This window comes from Schistocerca cancellata, chromosome 4 (assembly GCF_023864275.1).
Source record: "Schistocerca cancellata isolate TAMUIC-IGC-003103 chromosome 4, iqSchCanc2.1, whole genome shotgun sequence".
Taxonomy (NCBI): domain Eukaryota; kingdom Metazoa; phylum Arthropoda; class Insecta; order Orthoptera; family Acrididae; genus Schistocerca; species Schistocerca cancellata.
Genome location: NC_064629.1, coordinates 767,996,251 through 768,022,866, shown reverse-complemented (window position 1 = coordinate 768,022,866; position 26,616 = coordinate 767,996,251). Strand labels below are relative to the sequence as shown.

At 41.7% G+C, this 26,616-nt stretch overlaps 1 protein-coding gene across 1 annotated transcript; it reads left to right on the top strand.

The window, feature by feature from the left end:
* The first annotated feature begins 8,273 nt into the window (after positions 1-8,273).
* LOC126184419 (piggyBac transposable element-derived protein 4-like) lies at positions 8,274-18,351 on the top strand. The gene is made up of 2 exons (XM_049926807.1): positions 8,274-9,579; positions 18,266-18,351. Exons 1-2 carry the CDS (start codon positions 8,274-8,276, stop codon positions 18,349-18,351), a joined length of 1,392 nt encoding a protein of 463 aa, XP_049782764.1.
* The last annotated feature ends 8,265 nt before the right edge of the window (positions 18,352-26,616 follow it).

The following is a 26,616-nucleotide window of genomic DNA, read 5'->3' as shown; positions in this document are numbered from 1 at the left end:
GAAGGCATAATGAAAAGCAGAGTGAAAACAGAAGCGATAAGGGGTGACACGGTCACCTTGAAGGTAACTGCGATCCAAAGTTTAACAACATGTAAAAACCAAAACAGTCTATGATGACCAGTATTCGTTTTATACTACAGTCGGTTTCGATCGTAACGGTCACCTTGAGATGATCTCTTTCCTAGAAGTTAACAAAAGAGACAAATAAAGTTAATAGTCATTATTGGCAAGATCACACAGTATAAAAATGATCAAACTGTAGTACATACTCACGACTCACATTGTAGGGCCGTCGTTGTCACACACTAACGACGGTCCTACATTACAGGTCAATAATGTTTATCATAGTTTTATCTAGTTTTTGTACCACGTGACGATACCAGTCATGGCTATACATTCTTGTTGCCCTTTCGTTATCTTCAAAGAGACGTATCGTCTGAAGATGATCACTACGAACGAAACCGGTCATTGAATAAAACCAATACTGGCGATCGTAGACTTGCTTTTTATGTATTTGGAAACAGAAGAACCCGAGTTTTCCACCCCGTACAATGTTGATGGACTGGTTTTTTTCTTGATTAGTTCACTTCCTGGAAAAGGCCTTAGTATTATGTACTAATATATAATTTGCCGTAACTACCTGTACTTCATGGTCTGTGAGCGTATTTACAATCAGGTAAACGGATATTTGCGCGTTGAACATCTGTGAAGCCATAATCAATCAGTATTCCTCACTCTGTAAGTAACTTGCTAGAATACAACTGTAGTATTCAAATAATGTCCCCACCTCATTTTTATTATTGCAGTTCTTTGGAGGATACCCTACTAACATCACTAAAACCAATAATTACTTATGTTTCCCTGAGTCTTTGATATGTTCTTGGACAAGGTAAGTAGAAAGCAGTTTTCCTGTGTGAACTTCTTCGTTCCTGCAGTAAGTGGCACTTTTCAGGTTGCTATCACAAGTACATGCGTCTACATACTGATCTCTATAAAATACAGATATTTCAATTTCCCAGAGCTTGTGACCTGGCATGATACACAAATAATGTTTCCTGTTGTTATGTTTTCTTTTCACAGAGACGGTGGTAGTGTCTAACAGTTAACATATTAAGTACCGAGTTCTTTGCTTCCGATGCTCTCAGATTTGTATGATACCTGAAAACCGTTATAGTCAGTAGTAGATGTGTGGTTCCTTGAAATAAGCGTACTAAAGCTGTGAAAACTGTTAGAAAGACGCATATTTTCTCATACAAAAAGGCACAATGTGGAGGTATCCGGTACAGCACTGGCGACCTCCCGCTGTCGTAACTCGTATCAATACTTGAGAGGGACGCGCAACGGCTTTCCCGCGTGCCTCTTCGGTAAATTATTCCGGGCAACCTCCGCTTTTTGGAGATGGCCTACTGGTGCATAAGTTGTGGAATTTTTCGAAAGAAGTTACCACAGGCAGCTGGGAATAACGGCTCATATGATTTCGGTAAATTACTTCCATAAAGTGTAAGAGAGTGTTCACTTCTGTTTTTATCACACTGTGAAACGTCTTTAGAGAGATTCATGTTTTAGTGGCCTACAGCACAAAACGTTGGGTGCTCAGCTTCAAGTCAGAAACTGTTCTCCATTATTACTGCAAATAGGCAGCTGGTCAGATGCGGCTAAGAGTTTCGAGGAGGTGAATCTTTATTTTGTGAAAGCAATGATTATTTTACTCTTAACGGAAAGTCTTGATTCACAGATAGATTCAAATCTCTGCCTTCCCTTCTTCAAACAATACAGCATTAAATTAAAGAGTCATCTCTGATGTATTTTACAGTTCCAATGCCATCGTGTATTTGGAAATAGAGAAACTTGAAAGGAGCAATGAAGAAATTAAAATTTTACCTCCACATAAGTTCTTTGCAATCCTCTGAATGGGGAGCTCTCGAAGGAAAGAATTTTACTGGTTGGCACCATGTTGAGATTCCCTGCTTATAAGGCACCTAGACCTAGTTGAGGAGGAATTTTGAAGAAACCTCTCTGCTTTGTCCTCAAGTGATGTAGGGGAACCACTGGAAGACTAAATCACAATGGGTGAACTAGGATTTAAAACCTACTAGTCCTGTATATGACTGCAATTTATCAACTATTGCGTCAACACCCCCAGTGCGACAGGTCATGAAAGTTTTAGACTACGTTACTTTCGTTTCGATTTTTCATGTAACAATTACGCAACGCTCAGTGTAGAAGAAACACACTATGGGAATGGTTATTTTCCTGTCATAGATATTACAGCTAAAGTCCTTGGACTATGGTCTTGTGAGTGCTTCTTCTGTTCCTTTTGACGGGTCTCAAGCATTACTGCCATAACTTCATTCCGTAACCTCTCAACGATGTGGAAGTTATATTTCATAGCACAATAATAACGTTGTTTCTGGTTACTGTGAAAAATGATCGTGGAATAGAACTTCCTCCTGCGGCTTCTTATCCAACGAGTATCACATCTACGATACCAAGATTATATCTATGGTAGAGGATCCTAAATTATATTTCAATATGGAACATTGGTTGGAATTAATATTGTGGAGGGTAAGATATGCGTACACCGCTTAGTTTCTGCATATATGCGGCGGTGGCATGTACTACTGCTATAAGCAATACACAATAATATGTGAGTTATTAACGGTAGATTTTTTCCTGTGAGAACACGTGATGGTCTTGGTGCATGAAATCTGAGTAAGAGCTGAACAGGAACTGGTTATTAAGGTTCTGGCTGCCCGTCTGATTGTGCAAGAGGCACCATGAATAATGTTTTGAGAATGCATCAAAATGTTATACGGACTGAGGACGTTATTAACTACCAAGATGGTGAAATTGTGATTTTTTGATGTTAAACTAACACTACATATGTATATTATGTTGTGGACACAAGTAAATAAATAAGAAATCTATAATTTCTTTTTGGTTCCAGAAGAGCAGTTGCCGATCATACAAATTACAATCATACAGTAGCGTGAGAATTAAACTGCTTGTAAAATTAACTTTATCATGTTCTTAGAATGGGTTGAAAGGAGTAGAAACGAATTTTTGCAGCACTGGACACGGAAATACATGTCTGTGACATAAACTGTGCACAGCCCTTATGAGAATGACCTGCAGAGGAATCCTGAATAACATAGATCACGTAAGCTGGGAAGAACAATGAGGTTAATGTTCAGTATGCGCTACACAAATTTAATGCCTTGCTGGGGCATCTATCGCAATTACTACAAATGATGTTGAAACTCATTACTGTTTAGCTGTTAATATAGAGAAAAGAAGGAATCAGAGACAATTTCTGTAATTAAATATCAATCGGTTTTTCTGCAGTTATGGGGGCAGCTTCTAGATTCATAACTTTCATTGTTGCATTGGTACTAGACTTATTTCACATACCCTCCAATCTCGAGATGCATATTCACAGTAACTACGAAACTGGAACGAGTTGAACGGCCTCTGCTCGCAAACAGTTCTGATAGTCATCGGAAATTTTGGAGGATCACCCATAAATCAATTTAACGTCATATGTAAAAATCATACTACCTAAACATGAATTACACAAAAGTGGTAGAGCCACTGCACTTCGTACAACCATTCAAAACCAAGCATCCCTTTATTCGGTGATTAATTTTTCTTCGCCAAGAATGCCGTTTTCTACGAGTGGTTAGCAGTTAAATACGTCACATCAACAACGATATAGAAAAGAAAATGTAAATTATAAAACGTGGTAATCTTCACGGGTTGGCTTCCAGAAGGGTGGAAGATAGTGTTTCACGTCCCATCGACGGTACTTGTGAGTCTCTGCCAGAGGTGCATTAATACACTTATCGTAATATTACTATGTGAACCTCGAAAACAGAACTACCGATTTTTAAAATTAATTATACAAGGAGCCCAATGAAACTTAAAAAATTCGAAAGGTACTTCGTCATATGCGTACACAAAAAGTAATGTGCGTACGTATCCCTTAAACATGTAATAGGAAATAGATGTACACACATGAGAAAAGTTCTCTCCCGTCCCTCTCACTGCTACCGATTTCTAGGCCGAGCCGTTCTAGCGCTTCAGTCTGGAACCATGCTGCTGCTACGGTCGCAGGTTCGAATCCTGCCTCGGGCATGGATGTGTGTGATATCTTTAGATTAGTTAGGTTTAAGTAGCTCTAAGTCTAGGGGACTGATGGCCTCAGATGTTAAGTCCCATAGTGCTCAGAGCCATTTGAACCATTTGATCCAATTTCTACCAATCAGGTGCTATGGTGGAAATGATACACGAAAGTAACAACTTTTTGTGAAGTCTCAATTTAGGGGCGATCATGTTGAAATGTTGCTTATTCCTCACTTGCGGTAAACACGCACACCGGGCAGTACAATGCCACAACTACAGGGTCACTGATGACGTCAGCAGTTGAAACTAATCATCGTAGTAATGAAGCCTTCGGGGGCAACACAGACCTTACATAACGTCGATTATTGGCGTCTTTTCATCGCTTACTTTTACCTAATAGTAAACGGAACTAAATTTTGTTTATTTGTCACCATTAATTATATCCCTGATACGGGTGTTTAATTCTCTCATGCCTGCTCTTCGCCTTATCTTACTCTTTTCCTAATAGCGTTCAGGTAAGAACTAAAAATCTGCATTGCTTTCTACTAAGAGTTAGGAATCTATATATATAATACGTGGGTTGGAACTTAAATAGTGTTAACTATTTATTCACAACCGATGCAAAAGAGTCACATGTTTGCACGTGTTACTGTCCTTCAAAGTAGCCACCAGCGTTGTGTATAATCCGTTTCCAACGATGTGGAAGGCACAGTACACCGTTAACAGAGCCTCTTCTGTTGAGCGAATGGAGCGGTCTAAAGTTATGGTGATTCTCGTGTACGACTGTGGTGGTGTTATCCTAACGCATTACGTTCCTCTGCGACAGATCGTCAATGCACAGTATTACTGTTCATTTTTGGAGCATCACCTGCGACCAGCTTTGCGAAAGAAGCGGCGACACTTCCTGCGCAATCCACCCATCATTTTGCACGACAATGCGCGTGCGCCATACAGCTAAAACGTCCCCTTTGAACAATTTTACATGTGAAACGTCCACTTAGAACAATTACACAAGCCTGTGCTTAACCTGACACACAATATTATTTAGCGCAACGCAATCTGACTTTCAATAACCCCTACAAAACAATGGCCCTGACTAACTTTAACCTATACCTTTTACAAATCACTTACCTCACAAAAATCTTCGCTATTCAAGCTACTGCAAAACAGCGAGCGCCACTACTGCCAGCTAAATAAAAGATTCAAACTACTGAAGGTACTAACTACTGATAGGGATAGTTAGCAAATGAAAGATATTAATAGAGAACAAACACTGTATTTACCTTAATATTCATAATTAACATCCTGTATTACAAAACTCCGCCATCTCCTGTTGGTCATAGTATATGGACAATATGTGAGAAGTAGGGACTGTTAGTGTTTGCAAGTGTGTTAATAATTCAGCAAGGGACTGGATAACAGCATTGCTGGTTCTAAGGACAATTCCAAAAACTTTCTGAGTGCACAAGTGGTGGTTATGGACTTGATATATTGTCCGCGAGACTCTTCGAGGGTGATTGTGCACCTGCACAATCGCAGCAGATGGCTGCTGGCTGTCTCTACAAGGACTACAGTGGGTCTACACCTTTGATGATCCATCAATACCATTATTTCTACAAGGACTGCAGTGGGTCTGCATCTCTGGTGGCCCACCAATACTCTCTACCAGGACTACAGTGGGTCTACTCTGTGATGACCTACCTACCAATATTCTTCGAAACGTCGACTGACTCTGCTGGGGGTTTGCTCTGTTGTGGCCCATTACCTGTCAGCATGTCAAGAGTCAGCACTGTCTTTCCGTTGGAAGGACAACACTACTTCTTCAAGACTGCATGGAAATCCACTACTTCTGTGTGCAATTTCTTTTACTAATGAGACTTTGTGAAAAAAACTGTAATTACTATTATGATGAACGATCAGGACTGTCTTTATGGACTGTGAGAAAATTTTAGCTGTTGACCAACATTGTATCAATAAGTGTGTGCATTGGATATCTTTGTTAGTGTAATTATGAAAAATTTTATCAAATCATTATTGGCCACTGGCCAAAAACATTTGTAAAATTTTTTGTGGGGAGCATGGGGGCTATGTAAGTAGGCTGTTTATGTTTTCTCTATGTAAGTAGGCTGTTTATGTTTTCTTTATGTAAGTTTGATGTTTATGTTTTTTTATTGGCAACGTTACATAGCACTCTATATGAAAATCACTGGCTGTGCTGTGTGCAGTATGTGGCTAGTTTGCATTGTTGCCTGCCATTGTTGTCATGAACTGCTATAGCTGGATGTGAACAGCAGATTGCGTTGGGCAGTGGGAGGTGAGCCGCCAGCAGTGGTGGATGTGGGGAGAGAGATGGCGGAGTTTTGTAATACAGGATGTTAATTATGAATATTAAGGTAAATACAGTGTTTGTTCTCTATTAATATCTTTCATTTGCTAACTATCCCTATCAGTAGTTAGTACCTTCAGTAGTTTGAATCTTTTATTTAGCTGGCAGTAGTGGCGCTCGCTGTTTTGCAGTAGCTTGAATAGCGAAGATTTTTGTGAGGTAAGTGATTGGTAAAAGGTATAGGTTAAAGTTAGTCAGGGCCATTGTTTTGTAGGGGTTATTGAAAGTCAGATTGCGTTGCGCTAAATAATATTGTGTGTCAGGTTAAGCACAGGCTTGTGTAATTGTTCTAAGTGGACGTTTCACATGTAAAATTGTTCAAAGGGGACGTTTTACAGCGTAAGCTGTGGCTGTTCTCTTCGGCCGATGGGACTGGAAAGTACTGTACCATCCACCATACTCCCCTGACTTAAGACCTTGTGACTTTGATTTGATTCCGCAGATGAAGGAACCACATCGTGGCATTCGCTTCAGAACTGTTCCAGAGATTCGACAGGCAGTAGGCCACTCCATTCGCACCATCAACAGAACTGGCTCTGCTAACGGGGGTACTACGCCTTCCACGTCGCTGGCAACGGGTTCTACACAACTCTGGTGACTACTTTGAAGGACAGCAACAGGTGCAAACATGTAACTCTTTTGTATCGGTTGTGAATAAATAGTTGCCACTATTTAAGTTCCAACCTTCGTATATATATTGATTGATCGTGTATGTACAGGGCTATTACAAATGATTGAAGAGATTTCATAAATTCACTGTAGCTCCATTCATTGACATATGGTCACGACACACTACAGATACATAGAAAAACTCATAAAGTTTTGTTCGGCTGAAGCCGCACTTCAGGTTTCTGCCGCCAGAGCGCTCGAGAGCGCAGTGAGACAAAATGGCGACAGGAGACGAGGAAGCGTATGACGTGCTTGAAATGCACTCACATCAGTCAGTCATAACAGTGCAACGACACTTCAGGACGAAGTACAAGAAAGATCCACCAACTGCTAACACCATTCCGCGATGATATGCGCAGTTTAAAGCTTCTGGATGCCTCTGTAAGGGGAAATCAATGGGTCGGCCTGCAGTGAGCGAAGAAACGGTTGAACGCGTGCGGCCAAGTTTCACGCGTAGCCCGCGGAAGTCGACGAATAAAGCAAGCAGGGAGCTAAACGTACCACAGGATGGTGCTCCACCACACTTCTATCATGATGTTCGGCATTTCTTAACTCTTTGGAGCACGGTGGTATACATAGTATACCACCTTTTGAAAATTTTCTTGGCTCTTTGCACAGTGGTTTAACTGCACGACCACCACTCTAATATGCTCACCTAGTTCTCTACTTATCAGACAGATGGCACTCACTGCCTATAAGGAATCAGTTCCCGCCAAGAATTGCATAGATTACAACTGTGAAAGCTGCGTGCTGAGTTGTGCATGGTTTTTGCGTGTGAATAGTGGTTTATAACGAATTTCTTGTTGCGCCTGTGTTTTTTCCATATCTTGGACGTCACAGCTACGGTATGAACCCATGTATACATTCATATGCACAATCTTCCGTTATTTATATACAATTTATTTTGGTGGTATATTATTTGTACCACCGTGCATGTAGCAGTATTCTATTGCATTTCGTTTCCTAGTATAAAATTCGAAATCCTCCGCTACAAAGTTTAGTTTTTAATTGTGTTGTGACTTATTTTAGCTCTTTCTCCATTTTGTTTTGCTTACGTATTCTTTACTTGGATTCAGGCTGTTGTTTGAAAATGAAAATGTCAAGAAGAGGCTTACGAGATGAAGAAATCGAACGATTATTGTGTGAAATTCCATCAGACGAGGATTCCACTGTTGACACCACAGATGACGAATCTGATTATGAAGCAAGCATTGTTGCGGAGGCTATTGTGTCGTCTGAAGGCGAAGTTTCAGAGAGCGAGGAAGAAAGTGAGTCCACTCCGCCAAAACGCGCTGCTGACACAGCGCCAACTTGGGGACAACAATTCAATGCTACCTCAGGAATGCAGTTCGACAGTGAATCAGGACCAAGTGCTTTTATTAGGGACATTGATGATCCAGAACCTATCGATATATTCGAAAAAATATTTCCAAAAGAGCTAGTTGAGCTAATCGTTTTCCAAACAAATTTATATGCGACGCAATCTGGCAAGTCTTTCACTCCAACAACTGACAATGAAATACGAACTTTCCTGGGAATCAACATTTTGATGGGTATAAAGCGTATGCCAGCATACAGAGACTACTGGTCTAGTGCCCCAGAACTTCATGATCGTTATATTGCATCTCTGATGGCAGTAAATCGGTTTGGATGGTTACTGAGGAACATTCATCTGAATGATAACACATTGCATCCAGAAAAAGGACACCCAGGTTATGACAAACTGTACAAGCTGCGACCAGTGATCAAGATACTATCTGAATCTTTTTCCAAGTGTTACCAACCCAGCAAACACCTAGCAATTGATGAGTCAATGATCAAATTCAAAGGCCGCAACAGTATGAAACAATACATGAGAGATAAACCCATAAAGCGTGGTTACAAAGTGTGGATGCTGTGTGACAAGACCTCTTACAACTTGAAATTTGATATTTACACCGGAAAAGTAGGTGACACAGTGCAAACAGGCCTTGGGGAGCATGTAGTGCTGAGTTTGTCCTCTGAACTCGTAAATAAAGGCCATTATCTTTATTTCGACAACTATTTCAATAGCTATAACTTGTTGGCTGGTTTACAGCAGAGAAACATATATGCCTGTGGGACAGTTCAACCAACAAGGAAACATTTACCCAAATTAAAAACAGACAAAGAATTAAGCAGAGGTGAATTTGACTGGAGGGTCAGCAACTGTGGCATCCTCTACTTGAAGTGGAAAGATAAGAGAGCTGTTCATCTCCTTTCAAATTTTCACAGTCCTGAAGTTACTACAGTGACTCGCCGTGAAAGAGATGGTTCACGCATAGAGCTACCTTGTCCTCAAGCAGTGATGGATTACAATGCACACATGAACAATGTCGACAAGTTCGACCAACTGAAAAAATCATATGAAATAAGCCGGAGAAGTAAAAAGTGGTGGCACCGAATATTCTTTCACCTGCTTGATGTCAGTATCGTCAACAGCTATATAATTTGGAAGGAACTAGGCGATAGAGAAAAAATGACTGCCAAAGTCTTCAGGATGAGTATCCTGCAAAGCTTAGTAACCCAGAAAACACCATTGAGGCCATCTAGACTTCATGAGAGTCAAGTCCACGTAAAGAAAAACAAGCCATATGTTTCCTCACGCCAGCGTCTCGACAATTCATCCCACCAGCCAGAGCGTACTACCGCCAGACGTTGTGCGAAATGCAGTACAAAAAAGAAGCAAGTGCGCACTTTCTGGATGTGCGCTGAATGCAAAGTGCCTTTGTGCCTTAGCAAAACAAAAAGGTGCTTTCAAGATTTTCACAAAAAGGAATAAGAAACATATTTTATTTGTAAGGTTTGTAATTTGATTTTGTATTGTAAATGACCAATTGCCAGAAATAAAATTATTTTACATTAATTATACTAATTATTACTGCTTAGAGTAGAATTTAAAGGTGAGTTACAAGCACAAACCAAGATATCTCAAAAACTTTAGGTACGGCCCTAAGTGGCATGGTGGTATATTATATATACCACCATCTAAAACCAAAATCAATACAATAAAAAATTTTAATTCATGTTTTCCTTTATTAGCAACCCCACCAGACATAGAAAATGCATGTTTTATTAAAAAATTAATTAAACATAAAATCTGTGCATCAAAGAGTTAAACAGGAGATTGGAAATCCGATGGATCGGTCGTGGTGGAGATCATGATCAGAAATTCATGTTATGGTCTCCACGCTCTCCCGACTTCACCCCATGCTTTTTCTTTCTGTAGGGTTATGTGAAAGATTCAGTGTTTAAACCTCCTCTACCAAGAAACGTGCCAGAACTGCGAGCTCGCATCAACGATGCTTTCGAACTCATTGATGGGGACATGCTGCGCCGAGTGTGGGAGGAACTTGATTATCGGCTTGATGTCTGCCGAATCATTAAAGGGGCACATATCGAACATTTGTGAATGCCTAAAAAAACTTTTTGAGTTTTTGTATGTGTGTGCAAAGCATTGTGAAAATATCTCAAATAATAAAGTTATTGTAGAACTGTGAAATCGCTTCAATCATTTGTAATAACCCTGTATATTGATAAGTATCAATAAAATAAGGCGCTGCTTATTGAATTGGCCAGCATTTAGTATTGCCTACTTTGGCCCATGTAAACAAATACTCATCAGCATTCAGTTTCTTCTTTCTTCTTCTAGACAAAGTAAAGGGCTTGTCTGAAACCAATGTACCATAGGGAACCTCAGCTAGAAGGTCTGTACTCTCCGCTATACTCCACGTCTTCCAAGCCAAAACGTTTGCATCAGACCCGCATGGAGTTCTCTGTTCCGCAGCTCTGCGGCTGTCGACGCGTGCGGATGCTTTGCTCTTGGGTGTCCCTGGGTGTTGGCTGGCAACGTTCACTTGTGTTAACGTACCACTGAAATGCCTGTACGACGTGGTTATCGTCGCCGTTTGCGGCGCAGTGTTCCTGTGTACAAGTCTATGAAGGCAATAGACACTGACCTTGCTGACCAATTCAATAAGCAGCCTACTAGCTAAGGTTTTCTATGGTACATTGGTTCCCGACAAGCCCTTTTCTTTGTCTACAAGAAGAAAGAATAAGCTGAATGCTGACGAGTATCTGTTTATATGGGCCAAAGAAGGCAACAATTGTAAAATAAGGATTACTGGTGACTGAATGTTGTATTACAGACAATAAAAATTCCTTATCTCCTTTCCTAATTCCTTAAGTTACCACAAAAAAAAAAAAGATTCGTTCACCCTCGCTAGTGGTTTCCAGCTAGATTGCCGGCCGCTGTGGCCGAGCGGATCTAGGTGCTTCAGTCCGGAACCGAGCGACTGCTACGGTCGCAGGTTCGAATCCTGCCTCGGGCATGGATGTGTGTGATGTCCTTAGGTTAGTTAGGTTTAAGTAGTTCTAAGTTCTAGGGAACTGATGATCTCAGATGTTAAGTCCCATAGTGCTCAGAGCCACTTTTGTGCATCTAGATCTTGAATCAATACGCCTGCCACTTTCAGATGAAACACAGTTGCTGTCTATCCCTGCCAGTTCCAGAGACTGTGAGTTCACATAGGCCGCTGAAAATGCCAGGCGCGTTTTGAGCCCGCTGTTACTATTCGGCTAAGTGAAAAGATATTATTAAATATAATCGGGGTTAAGTGTCAGGCACTAAATGGATACAGAAGTCTATATTTCAACGAATATATGTTGAATGACTACGGTAGATGAAAATTTCCTTAGTATGGGAATAGGTGAGGCGTTGCTCATCCTGACACTTCTTATGCTGCCATTATATCTAAATACCAATCAAAACAATTGTGCATAAGGTTCCATTAACATTCTCCATAAATATTCATTGTATGAAGGAGCGATTTTCTTCAGGACACCCAGAAAACGTTTAGCTGTAATGCAACCGGGTTTTGTACATGTCTGTTTCACTCTGCTGGGGTGTGTGCGTTTTTCAGAAATTCGCTAATAGATAATAACTGTGCCGGACTTAGAACTGAACCTACACACGTGCCATTCGGTTGGAATGCTCTTATCAGTTGAACTATGCTGTCATGACTCACCATCAGCTCTCATAGCTTCAGTTTTGGAACAGAGTTGACTGAGGTAAGTTTGGCAGATAGGAATGTATAACAACTCTCATCTTTCAACTGCCACGTGTTAAGACAAGTCTCAAACCTGCCGAACGAGTGGTTAGTGAGGTGGACGAAATTCTCTGTTTCTTTATTTTTTCTTCATGTAAGTAACATTCTACACGAATATGGTAGCATTAATAGAAATAGTACTTTTTGCTATTCGTAAATTATTGTGGCTAATCGGACTAGATCATTGCTCTGTGGCAGTTTAAAGCTTTGGATTACTTATCACTTCGTGAATAAAGCTTGGGGGGTTAAGTTAAAACAATAAATTGGTTAAGGAACCAACTTTTCACAAAGGGTGCAAAGCTAATTCACATACTGATTAAGCTTGTACCATGTCTGTGTATAATTAACCCTCATGATTTAATATTGCTTATTTATATTTTAAAGGGCAATATTATTTTCAGGTGAAACAAATATTTCCGATTGCAAAAGAAAAATTGGGGGAAGTGGCTGCAGACGAAAGAATTAACAAGGTAATCTTAGAGAAGAGTTCCAGCAGCAGTTGATTTTTAATTACAAGATTCGTGCTATCTCTTGTGACAAATATGACTGTTAAGAGTCCATCCAGCATCAAGACCTAGGATTACTTTTAAAACGTAAAGAATTTGACGCTGGATTCACGATCTTCAGTGGAGGTTAAAGTTTACACGTAGAACTGGTTTTTTCCTTGTTCAATCTGCTTTGTTATTACTGTAGTATAAGACTCTTTATTAATGTAACTATCAGGAGGTAATCGTAAAAAAATGCCCAACGTATAAAAAACTTAATCAATGGATAGATGATTTAATATGAGATTATTATTTGAGTTTATCTTCAGTGTCGAATGTCTTGTTGAAAGACAAACCAGTCTGAATAGATGTTATTTTGTAGTATATTTGACGTTAAGTGGTAGACTCTGAATCTGCAGAGACCTTGGAAGTGGAACCAAACATGTGCGGTTTCTTCTGGACTGGACCGAGTGTTACCACGACGTGTCGACGTTTCTGGGCGTCTTTGGTCTCAGTTTGGCTATGGTAAGACGAAATTTACGATATATATTTTATTAAATCACAATCACCTTACCAGTTCAGTACATACTAACAACTCATCAAAACTTATAAAAAGACCTGTTATTCAAAAAATGGTTCAAATGGCTCTAAACACTATGACACTTAACATCTGAGGTCATCAGTCCTTTAGACATAGAACTACTTAAACCTAACTAACCTAAGGACATCACACACATCCATGCACGAGGCAGGATTCGAACCTACGACGTAGCAGCAGCGCGGCTCCGGACTGAAGCCCCTAGAACCGCTCTTCCACAGCGGCCGGTAGACCTATTATTAACTCTTTGTGTTCTTATGCCTGTAGATATTCAGATCCGAGCAGGAAAATCTTCTAACTGAACAATAGAGAAATCTTCGGACATTTACTTTGAGTCGACTCGAAAAGAATTTAGATGACTTGCTTACAAGTACTCCTTTGTGAGCAGCCGAAATATGCAACTACCTCAGGATGAACCTGAAACATCGGTGTGATTTGGACTTTATCTTCCATGAACGGAAAGAAGTCTATATCGATCAGAAACTGTTACCCTAGCCCACAGCTCGCGGTGTAGTGGTTAGTGGCGCTATTTCTTGACCACAGAGTCTCTAGTGCGTTTCCCGGCTGATACAGCGATTTTCTTCGCCTGGGGACTGAGTACTCGCGCTGTCCTACTCTTTATACATCATCTTTAAATGACACGCAAGTCACTGACGTGGTATCACATCGGAAGAGCTATACAAGGTGGCCGAACAACTCCAAGATGATGTCACCCAGCCATGCGATTATTTTACTTACCTCAGTCTACTTGTCTGCCGAGTGCTAAGAGTTTTAACATGACAGCCGTTAGGGATCTTTCAAAAATCTGACGACAGTCATGCTCCTTATGACTAGGAATGTTGACGAGACTGGCGTGACATCAGTCCACAAGCTGAAAAGGATGGCTGGATCAATGGGATTCCACCAAAGTGTGGCATCATATTCCCCCAACAAGGGATCTCGAAACAGTGGCAGTGGCTGTAAATGCTACTGGCAACAGTTTTCCTTCTTTTATTGTGTGCCATAGGGTTAACGTCACACCAAACCTCGTCCCTGATGCTCCTGTGAACCGTGAAGGGGATTCTAACACCCCAGTATGGATGATAGAGGGAATTTTTCAAAAATTTCCCAGTAATTTTATCCGTAACCTTTGAGGACTTCTTAAGAAGGCCGTGCTTGTTGCAACTCTAAAATCATCATTCCCATCTCTCAGTTTAACTCCATGATTATTTCAAATACTTCGGGGTGATACGTCTCAGACGGTTCCTCCTGACTGCAGACTGAAGCACCAACAACTTAACAGAACTGTGGGCTGACCTTCCAAATTTTTTAGCAGCTACACTGTTTCTCTAATCACTTTTGTCAATATCAATGCGGCCTCCAGAGTCGGGCTTTCCCTTTTAGAAACTAATACTTCAAGATGGGCCTTGTCTGGGATGTGGAAGAGGCCCTTCCGGCGGCTATCGAGCGTGAAGGGTGCAGCCAGCAGCAGACTGTTGCACGTGTGGGCACCAACGATGCCAGTCGTCGGGGTTCCTGGGAAATCCTTGGGTCCTTTCGACGGCTGGCCAAATTGGCGAAGGCGGCCTCCATCTCTCGAGGAGTGGAAGCAAAGATGACGATTTGCAGCATCGTACCCAGGGTGGACTGTGGTCCTCTGGTTTGTAGTCGAGTGGAGAATCTAAACCAGAGGCTACGTCGACTCTTTGACGAAAATGGTTGTAGATTCCTCGACCTACGCTATGGGGTGGAAAGTTGTATTAAGCCCCTCGATAGATCAGTGGTGCCCTACACACTGGTAGCAGCTACATGGATAGCACAGTACATGTGGCGTACACATGGTTCTTTTTTAGATTAGGTTCCTCCCCACGGGAAACAAACAGATGGCCTGAAAAATTACCTGTTCATGTCACTGATGTGGGTGTGTCAACTGTAAAAATTGTTAGTTAGCAAGATCTAAGAGTTACTCTCCGAAATAGTGGTAATGCCAATATTGTATTATGTACCGAAAGATGATTGAAACCAGACATAAATACTAGTGGAATTTTGAACTCGGATTGGACAATCTTTAGGATGAAAGGACTGATGCTATGGGAGGTGGTGTGTTTATTGCAGTTAAAAGCTGTTTAAACGCGGTTGAGATCGATACTGGGTCGGACTGTGAAATAGTCTGGATACAGCTATCAATCAGACAGGGAGTGACCATTGCTTTAGGATGTTTTTATAGACCACCAGTATCCGCAATAAACGTCGCAGAACGTTTCAGGGAACGTCTTGAGTACATCGGAAATAAATATGCAAATTATCCATTAGTTATAGGTGGAGACTTTAAGCTGGCGTCCATTGACTGGGAAACTTACACGTTTATCACAGAGGGCAGAATCAAAGACTCGTGTGAAGTTATTCTAGGAGCGCTCTCAACATACAACCTTGAGCAATTGATTAGAAAACCAAATCGAGATGGGAACATATCAGATACCTTGGCAACAAAATGTCGTTGTGGCTTCTGTGTCAGTTGACGTTGCAAAAAAAAAAAAAAAAAAAAAAAAAAAAAAAAAAAAAAAAAAAAAAAAAAAAAAAAAAAAAACGCGTAGAGTTTTCTTACTTGGGAAAGCAAATAAAAGTGTCATTAATGAATATCTTCAGAGTCAGATCAAAGCATTCACCGCGGGCGACAAAGATATTGAGCATCTTTGGTCGGAATTTAAAGGTATTGTCCATAATGTGGTAGAGAAATTTGTGCCTAGCAAAAATATAGGGGAGAGTTAGGATCCACCTTGGTTCAAGAAACATCATGAAGTTGCTAATACAGCAGAGAATTTTGCACAGTCGTTTTAAACGTAGTCCCTGTCGCGCTGACAAACAGAAATTATGCGAAATGAAAGCAGCTGTCAAAAGGCCAATGAGAGATTCCTTTAACGAATTTGAAAGAGATAGTTTATATGCAGATTCTAAAAATAACCCCAAAAATTTTTGGTCGTACGTAAAATCTATGAACGCTACAAATAATTCAATACCTTCTCTTGCTAACAGTACGGGTTATGCAACGGATGATGATAAACAGAAGGCCGACATTCTAAACCTAGCTTTCAATAACTCGTTTACGGTAGAGGACTGCTGCACCATTCCCCCTTTCAATTATCGAAAAAAGGCAAGGATGGCTGACATAGTGTTTAGTGTATCTGGGATCGTAAAACAGTTAAGATCCTTAGCTGCCACGAAGGCATCTGGCCCAGACGGTATACCCGTAAGATTTCATGTTGGCTATGCTACAAATATAGCACCATTGTTTTCCATCGTCTGTCAGAGATCATTGGAACAGCGGTAAGTTCCACGGGACTGGAAGAAGGCCCAGATTATAGCAATCTATAAAAAGAGTAGAAAATCGAATGCACACAAAAAATGGCTCTGAGCACTATGCGACTTAACTTCTGAAGTCATCAGTCGCCTAGAACTTAGAACTAATTAAACCTAACGAACCTAAGGACATCACACACATCCATTCCCGAGGCAGGATTCGAAACTGCGACCGTAGCAATGCACATAATTACCAGCTAATTTTACTGACATCGATTTGTTGTAGAATCATGGAACATATTTTGTGTTCAGACATAATGACGTTTCGAGACACTGAGAAGCTCATCTGCAGAAATCAATACGGTTTTATAAAACAGCGGTCATGTGAGACACGGCTGGCCCTCTTTGTGCATGATATACAACAGGTTCTAGATACCGGCTCCCAGGTTGATGTCATGTTCCTCGACTTTCTAAAGGCGTCCGACTCAGTTCCGCACTGTCGCTTGCTCCAGAAAGTGCGCGCTTATGGTCTATCCGATGACACATGCAGTTAAATAAAGAGCAGTATATCGTCCTCAATGGGAAGACTTCAACAGAAACAAGCGTAACATTAGGTGTGCCCCAAGGCAACGTAATAGGTCCGCTGCTTTTAACGATTTACATAAACGATCTGGTTGATGATGTCGACAGCGGCATTAGACTGTTTGCCGATGATGCTGTAGTCTACAGGAAAATAGTATCACACGAAAGTTATGAACAAATCAATGAGGATTTGCAGAAAATAAATGCGTAGTGTAGTGACTGGCAGCTATCTCTCAATATTAGTAAGTGTAACCTACAGTGTATAACAAAGCGAAAATCCCCATTAATGTACGAGTAAAAAATAAATATCCAGTCTTTGGAAGCGATAACATCCGTCAACTATCTTGGTGTAACTATTCGAAATGATCTCGAATGGAACGATCAGATTACACGAGTAATGGGTAAGGTGAATTCTAGATTGCGGTTTATTGGTAGAATCCAGAAGCAATACAGTCCTTCAACAAAGGAAATTGCTTACAGTACTTTAGTTCGTCCAGTCTTACTATTCGTCTGTCTGGGACCCTTACCAGTTGGGTGTGATTCAAGAGATTGAGGAGGTCCAAAGAAGAGTGGCAATATTCGTGACTGGTACACTGAGCCATCGCGAGAACGTTAAAAATCTCATAGAAAGTTTGAAGTGGGACACACTTGCAGATTGACGACCCCTAAACGGTAGGGGCTGTTCACTAAATTAAAAAAATCCGATCTTCGCCGAGGATGTAGAGCATATATTATTACCACCAACTTTCAAATCACGCATGATCACCATTCAAAGGTAAGGGAAATTCGAGGGTTTAGAGGGTTGGTTTCCACTCGCGCGATCCGCGAGTGGAACACAGGGAGGAGAAATATGACTTTGGTGCGAATAGTGCCCTCCGCCACACACCGCGTGGTGGCTAGCGGAGTATATATGTAGATACTAAAACCTGATATAATCTTAGCAAGAGTACGTCCCCCGTATATATCACTTTCACTTAATATTACGGCGAATTTACTTGAAGACTGTTTTTTTCTGATGAAGTTGATGATCACGATGATGATGATGATGATGGTGATGGGGGCGATGATGAAGGATACACTTGTCTGGAAGCGGGGGAGATTGCGTAGTGATAAAACACCTTACTCGTTTTAGACAGGACGGCGGTTCTAATCGCCGTCTGGTCATTCATATTTTGGTTTTTGCGTGACTCTCCCTAATTACTTAATCAAATGTCGAAAAGGTTTCTGTGAACGGACACAGCCGATTTCCTTCAACCTAATTCTTTCATCTGAGCTTGTGCTCTTCCTATAACGACCTCCTTTTCGGAGGGACGTTAAACCATAAACTTCCTTCCTTTCCTTTGTAGTGGTTTGGATGCAGGTCTTTAGCACCCGAACTAAATATCTCTTACGATAAAAGTAGGATTAAAAGAAAATTTAAAAAAACTTCCAACATGGCTTAAATAATCAGTTCTGTGAAAAACAGTCTCCCTCTCTGTCTGTCTGTCTGTCTGTCTCTCTCTGTCTCTGTCTCTGTCTCTCTCTCTCTCTCTCTCTTTCTCTCTCTCTCAGATGTATAATTTTGTTCCTGACGTTAAAATAACCTTAAAGATAAATTCCATTTCAGGTAACATGGTGATGGACGAATGTATGTTAACGATGTAACGCCACTAAGATTCCGTGGGCTGAGAGATAGGGGAGATGTTTGTTATTAGAATGTAGAAAAGATCAAATCTGTAATTGTATCACAGTCGAAAGTTAATATTCTAGCCCAATTTTCAGTGACATAATATCAGTGCGGTTATATTCCGCAGTAAAGCAAAAATGTTCAAACAAGACGTGATAATTTGTTGTGGCTAGTGGTGCGCCAAACGAGCGAGGTTTCGATGAAAATTAGTAGGTATCGTTTGTACACAATGTTTTTGCGAATATCCTTTTACTGATCACGGTGTTACAGCGCAAAATAAAATTTTACTGCTATTTCGTGTCCAGTTACAACACGCGGTGGTGTCGTCTTTCAGAGCGTGAACTGAGCTCACTCTAAATACTGGTAACCTGCGTAAAATTGACCGCCAAATCCGCCAGTATCGCCAATTTGCTATAAATACTCTCCCAGAATACAGATGACATCGGAATAGTGTCCATGGCGCGTATTCAGGCTGCAATTACAGTAAAATTGGCATCAATCTATCCGTGGCAATTAGTGACGAGATTTATCTTGAGAAATTACCGGTTGGTTTCCGTATCGGGTTCTTCGGCCGATTTTTGTTTCATAATTTTTCTGAAGTTCCGCCAGTGCGAATGGCTGGCATGACCAAACCTTCACATTCTATTGTTGGTGGTGGAGGATGAAGCTTTGACAACACCAGCAACTCGTGCTTGTGAAACGTCAGAAAAATTATCAAACATACGTCGGCCTAAGAACCCGAGGCAGAAGCCAAGAGACATTCTGTCAACAAGTGGCCACGAAAGCCTTAACAATTTTGAGGTTTATCTTGTCCAGTAAGTGTTTAGAAATATATGTGTGTACACTTTCCCTAAAAATGTTCATCGAGATAAACTGGCGTTATTTGAGAAAGTAACGTAGTTAAATTTTATTATAGTATTAGCCTTCAGTTTCGCATGGTCTCAAGGGCATTGCTGCAGAAGTATAATGCTCTGTAGACAGTGCCCCACCTGAACCCCCCCGGTCTGTGATATCGGATCGCGGTATCGTTGGGCGACGTGCCAATTCTGGCCTGCCGAAACGCCAGTCGCAGTTAACACGGTGCGCACCAATGTCAAAGCAGCACTAGCTCTTAAAATATGAACAACCCTTTTACCTTTTGTGTTGCTTACAAGGGTAAGTATCATTTTCACTGTAAGCGGCCTGGTTGTTGTTACATTCCAAGTACCTGGAAGAATGACTACAGAAAATTTCCCCGATTAAAATACCGACTGGTACACTGTGTGTGCTGACCCAAGAATAAACAGTTTTAACACTATCTGACATTAGTTTAAGAGCATATTTATGCAGGAATCACTAACTTTTCCCAACAGTTAATCAGTGGGCTTAATGAATACTAGAATACATCTTAATGATCCAGTTTCGTATCACTGAATCCATCACTTGACTTACGGAATTTATAAATGGTCCATCTTATGGAGGAAGCATATGCTACGAACATACTTCGTTCACAGTTATGCCCCCGGTAGCTGAGTGGTCAACGTGACAGAATGTCAATTCTAAGTGCCCGGGTTTGATTCCAGGCTGGGTCGGAGATTTTCTCCGCTTAGGGACTGGGTGTTGTGTTGTCCTAATCATGATCATTTCATCCCCATCGATGCAAAAGTCACCGAAGTGGCGTCAAATCGAAAGACTTGCACCCGGCGAACGGTCTACCCGACGGGAGGCCCTAGTCACACGACATTTAGTTGTGCCTCAGATAAGTTTCCACACAAAGAGTGTAAGTATCGGATAAAAGAAGAACAAGTGTATGTCTCCTGGAATATAACTAGCCTTTCTGAAGCTCTCAATGCAAACTTACCTTCTGCAACCTGACACACTACCAGCAGTTGTAACCCACAGAGTTTTCGTGGACATACGTAGCACGTAGCGAAGCAACCCAGAGGGCCCTTGCCACCAGGAAACAAAGAGAGAGAGTGAAATAAAACTAATCCAGACATCAAATTATAGATTCATAACACTAATGAGATGACTAGTGCATAATTAAAGACATACCTAATTAAATCAATCAATTCGACTACCAAACTAATTTCCTCTGACCAACAGCCGACCGTTGTGGCCGAGTGGTTCTAGGCGCTTCAGTCCAGAACCGCACTCCCGCTACGGTCTCAGGTTCGTATCCTGCCTCGGGCATGGTTGTGTGTGATGTCCTTGGGTTAGTTAGGTTTAAGTAGTTCTAAGTTCTAGGGGACTGATGACCTCAGTTGTTAAGTACCATAGCGCTCAGAGCCATTTGAGCCTCTAGCCAACAAATACCAATGTTGTCATGCCTGCAAGGGAGAATATCGAGTGGAGAAGACCCTACATTTCTCCAGTTCATCATTAAATTAGTATTAAAATTAGTGAGGAAGGAGAGCTTTCTTAAAGTTTGAGCCACTACTCTCAAACTTGACCACAGGCCACACTGCCACGTAGGGACACTAATTATCTGCTAGTTCGAATAACTGGCGTCCAAACAGGCCCCGTGACGTAAACTGTATATAGCCGAATTGTACCATCGGTCTGAGGTCACAGCAGCTCCTGTCCCTTTTGAAATGGATGCAGTCATCTTTTGACCTCCCTTGTTTCTGTTAGCGTATCTCGATTCCCGTGATTTCCATTTCACATTCTAGAGGTTCAACTCTGAAACGCGTCAGTGAAATAGTGTACTGGCATATATCGTATAGCACTGCTGTTGGTTCATTTTGTCATAATCCATATCATGTTTCTACCGACTGATGAATATCTAATTCTGATAATATGAATAATATCAGTTATTGCAAATATCGAGCCTCTAACACTCGTCTTAACTTCCCTGTACCTGTGTAGATAATTTCATGTCCGGAATTTGTTGTGTTGCACGAACCTGACAGAGTCTTGGATAGGCCACAGGCGAATAGCCTCTCAAGTTCCTTGGGGAGAATTGTCGAGTTTAAAAGATTAAGCCACCTTTTTCTTTTCTACTATATATTTTAATGAACTGAAATAAGAAGGTTTTACAAGCATATTCCAAAAAATCAATTCCTTCTCTTACTCTTATACGTAATAGCAATAATAAAAACAGCAGTAATAATAAACACCAAGCAGAGATTTTTCTCTGTTGTATTCTCAGTGTGGTCTCAGGAAAGCCTCTACTGTAATTCTTTTTCCTTGTAAAATTAAAATGTTTTTCTCAAACGTCTTAATCCGTCAGGCGATTATGTTACTGACTAAAGCGTTCTCTACATCGTCCTTTTTCTTTCGTAACCGGGCTCGTGAATCATACTTAGATAACTATGCACTTGCGCTCCATGTCTAGTTCCTATCTGAGACCGAATGTTGATTGTAGTAAGAGAGAGATTTTTCCTTACTCAGTTCCAATACTAAACGTTTTCTTGCATAGATATATGTGTTCCATATTCGCTTCAACACAGCACACGGGGGACTATCTTATTTTAAATTACTTAGCAAGCGTTGGGTTGGTTTCCGTGATGACACCTAGCCACATAACTCTCTATTGGTGGGTAAAATCTTTGCCTCGACATTCCTCTACGCTTGTGGGCTATTTGTGTGAGGATATTTAATTGCTGTATATTGCTTAGGGGCGCGATTGTTTACTTGTTGGTAGGCTATTGCTTAGGATTGCTTCAAGACGTCCTCTCCTAAGTTTCTTGTTTCTTTGTAGCAGTATCTGTAAATTTGGCGCTCTGGTTCGATATAAATTGGCAGGCTTAACTGAGGGTCAAAATATTTTGAAAGTATTTTGTGCCATGCACCTTCTGTAAGTATTTTTCCTGCATATTTTATGACTATTATCATGCACCGCTGGTACACATTTCTCAACCCCAATTCAGTGTTATACATGGGGTTGCTGTATTGAGAATCGCCAGTTAGAACAAACTGAACTTCCAGACGTGCCACGCTGCCACGAAAAGTGTCTGTCTCGTATATGTTTCAGGTATAGCTACGACTGTCGCCACGTTAATGAGTTTCAATAATGCGTAAACATTAAAGCAGAAAGCCATTTGTATTCTGTCTAGGCTTCGACTGTACGGGCTTCTTAATGTCGTTTTGATTGACAGCACTTTCTCCTGCCAGCTGAGTTCTAACATGTGCTTGGGATTCACCGTTTCGTCAACTCTACGCAACCATAGGTGCAGTCGATGATGAAAATTGGCACCCAGGTCAATAAAACTGATTTATCCACTTTGATTCCCGCTCCGCTGGCTCTTTGAAATTCGTTGAGACTGTCATCCATGATGCCTCTATCATCCCGTTATTTAAAATTAGACTGAGGTCATCTGCGTATATGTTTACAGAAATCTTCACACGATATATACAGCATCCGGTCAGTGCCGTCTGTAATCTTTGAGGAAGTGCTTCCGTAGCTATTGCATAGAGAGAAGGAGACAAAGAACAATCATGGCGGAGGGTCCTGTGCACCAGTATGTTTTCCAAATGATTATGATAAATCTTGACTCTGGTGGGCACATTTCACAAACCTACACAGATAATTTCCATGAATTATCTACCAAATCCCACTTTATTCATGACATTTTTAATGTAGTTGAATTCTACTCTATCGTACACTGTTTGGAAATCAAAAAATTCAATACGCAAAGTTTCCCAAGCGAAACTGACGCGTTCAACATAGTCTGTAAATATGTCACTCCCCCTACATCCTCGGACCGCGGATTTTTGGCCGCTTGGAGCAGGGGTTGGTGATACAGGTACTGACCACCAGGTTGGAGTTTATAGATCCCGTACGATCTGCTCCAACGTCGGTAATGCTTGTGCGGTCAGGATTTCACAAACAGCAGCCCACACTCTGTGCAGTTCGAGACTCCGATTAAAACGCCAACTATAATGAACTTCGTCTTACGTTCTGCCAGCACAGAATAAATTATTTTTACAAGTCGTCCTCTCTATTCAAAGAACAGCTTTTTGGAATGCTGTTTACGACAGTAACGCTTTTTGTAGACAAAAGAAGGGTACCAGGCTGGTCGAGAGATATTCGTATCTGCTTCCTCGTGGGAAACACAATGACTGTTACTGTTAAAAATCATTTTCTTCTCTCGTTGCCTTGTGGGAATGGAAATATGACAGCCTTGCACCACTCCTCGTGGAGCGACAATTTCTCTTCCTCGCTTAGTGAGAGTTTGTTTATTTGGTTATCTAAAACAGAATTTAAAAGTGGAAGTTTACGACTCCTTTTTCTAGAAATTTCGGACAAGGAAAACAGCCCATTGGGCGACATAAAAATATATCTTAAATTGGGAGAGTGGAATTCTGTTTCCTCGTAATTGTACATGCGAAAAGGCAGCTCATTGACTAACCTATAGAATAGATGCGAGGCAGAGCGCTGGACTGCTGCTTGACAAAAATTACGTCGCCCAGTGTTTATTGGGCCTACTCGTTGCTGAGGAATCTTTTGCGTGAGTTTTTGTGTAGAGAAATACTGAACTAAACTCCGTCCAACCAGGCCTCGGAAGGAATAACGGTACCAACCCACCGCCGTGTCATCCTTAGCTAAAAGGGGTCACTGGACGCGCACAAGGAGGGGAATGTTTTCAGCCCACCACTCTCTGGGGCGTTGTTGGTGTTTATGAGCGGAGCCGCTACTTTTACTCACAAGGGCTAAGTGCACCCCGCTTACCAACAGCGCTCGGCAGACCCGGACGATCACCCATCCAAGTCACCCTCCCGCCGGAGGTTTGTGTCCTGCCTCGGGCATGGGTGTGTGTGTGTTATTTTTAGCATAAGTTAGTTTAACTAGTGTGTAACTCTAGGAACCGATGACCTCAGCAGTTTGGTCCCTTAGGTATTCACACAACACACATCCAAGTTCGACAACGCCTAACTTTGGTGATCTCACGGAAACAGGAGTTATCACTGAGGCCTACGGCAAGGCCGTTGGCCAGAGAGAGAGAAAGAGAGAGAGAGAGAGAGAGAGAGAGAGAGAGCGAGAGAGAGAGAGAAAGAGAAAGATAGAGCGAGGAAGAATGACAGTGCGGCGAAATTTGACATTAAAGAGCTATGGCAGCATACGACCAACGCGAGGGCCTTGCTAATACCATGACATCACCTGTAGCTCCTCACCCGGGCTCGTGACCATATCCGTTGGACCCTAGGCGATTGGAAAATCGTGGCATGGTCAGATGAGTCCCGACTCCAGTTGCTAAGAGGTGATGATAGGGTTTAAATGTGGCGCAGATCCCACGAAGCCATGGACCCGTGGGCCCAAGATGTCAATAAGTGTCTGTGCAAGTTGGTGGTGGCTCCATAATGGCGTGGGCTGCGTTTCCTTGCAATGGACTGAGTCCTCTGAATGTTAGACTACTTGAAGACCATTTTCAGCCATTTAAGGGCTTCATGTTCCCAAACAACGGTGGAATTATTGTGTATGACAATCTGCCATGTCACCGGGCCAGAATAGTTCGCAATCGGTTGAGGAACATTCTGAACAATTTCGGCGAATGATTGGGCCACGCAAATTGCCCAATATGAATCGCGTCGAACATTTATGGGACATAATTGAGAGGTCAGTCCATGCTCAAAATGCTGCACCGGCAACACTTTCGCAATTATGGAGGGCGATAGAGGCAACATGTCTCAATATTTCTGCAGGGGACTTCCTATGCCTTGTTCAGTCCATGCCACATTGAGTTGCTGCACTACGCCGTGCGAAATGAGGTCCGACACGATATTGCCGCCCGGTGTGGCCGCGCGATTCTAGGCGCTTCAGTCTGGAACCGCGCGACCGCTACGGTCGCAGGTTCGAATCCTGCCTCGGGCATGGTTGTGTGTGGTGTCCTTAGGTTAGTTAGGTTTAAGTAGTTCTAAGTCTACGGGGCTGATGACCTCAGATGTTAAGTCCCATTGTGCACAGAGCCATTTTGAACCGACGCGATATTAGGAAGCATACCATGACCTCTGTCAACTCAGTGTATGTATGCTGCCACTTCTCCTCCCCTTGACGGCGAAATATTGTCAGTGAAAGTTTTCCGACTCTAGCGTTCGAACCGTCTTACCTCCAAGTGGAGTGCCATCGCACAGGCGTTAGTTAGCGACCTCCGCTACGAAGGCAAGGTTACTATGAAACAGACACTATAAACATTTTATGGACAGTTCGTGCACATTACACCTATTTTCGTTATAAATAAATGATCATAAAAATGTTGCTGTAATCACTCTGTAACTGTCATAACAAGGCTCGTGGGACAAAAAGGCCACGGCTTTGGTTTGCACAGCGCGTAGATGCTGTGGAGGTTTAATTGCTGTGCTGTACCGTCAGCGTTCGGTGGAATTACGGGCAGTTAATGAAACTGTCACTCATATCTGGTAGGATCTCGTTCAGGCCAGTCCCGCAACGTTCCAAGACAAACGACATGTACAACGACCAACTATGAGGCTTGCAGCTAGTAGCTGTTCCCAATTTAGGACAGATTCATACCAAAGAAGCTTTTACAGGTAATATAAGTTATTCACTGCAGTTCAATTACTCTTTACAGAGGCAAGTTTTCTGCTTTTTGGAATACAACCATTCTCGAAATGATGATACCAACAAATCCTGATGGTAATCAGGTGCACCGTCGCAACATAATGTTGCCAGCTATTGACGCTTTGACGAAGTGAAATTTTTACGTTTCCTTATAACTATTTTGCAACAAACTGTGACTGTGACAATTGCTGAGGCAGTAACACATGTG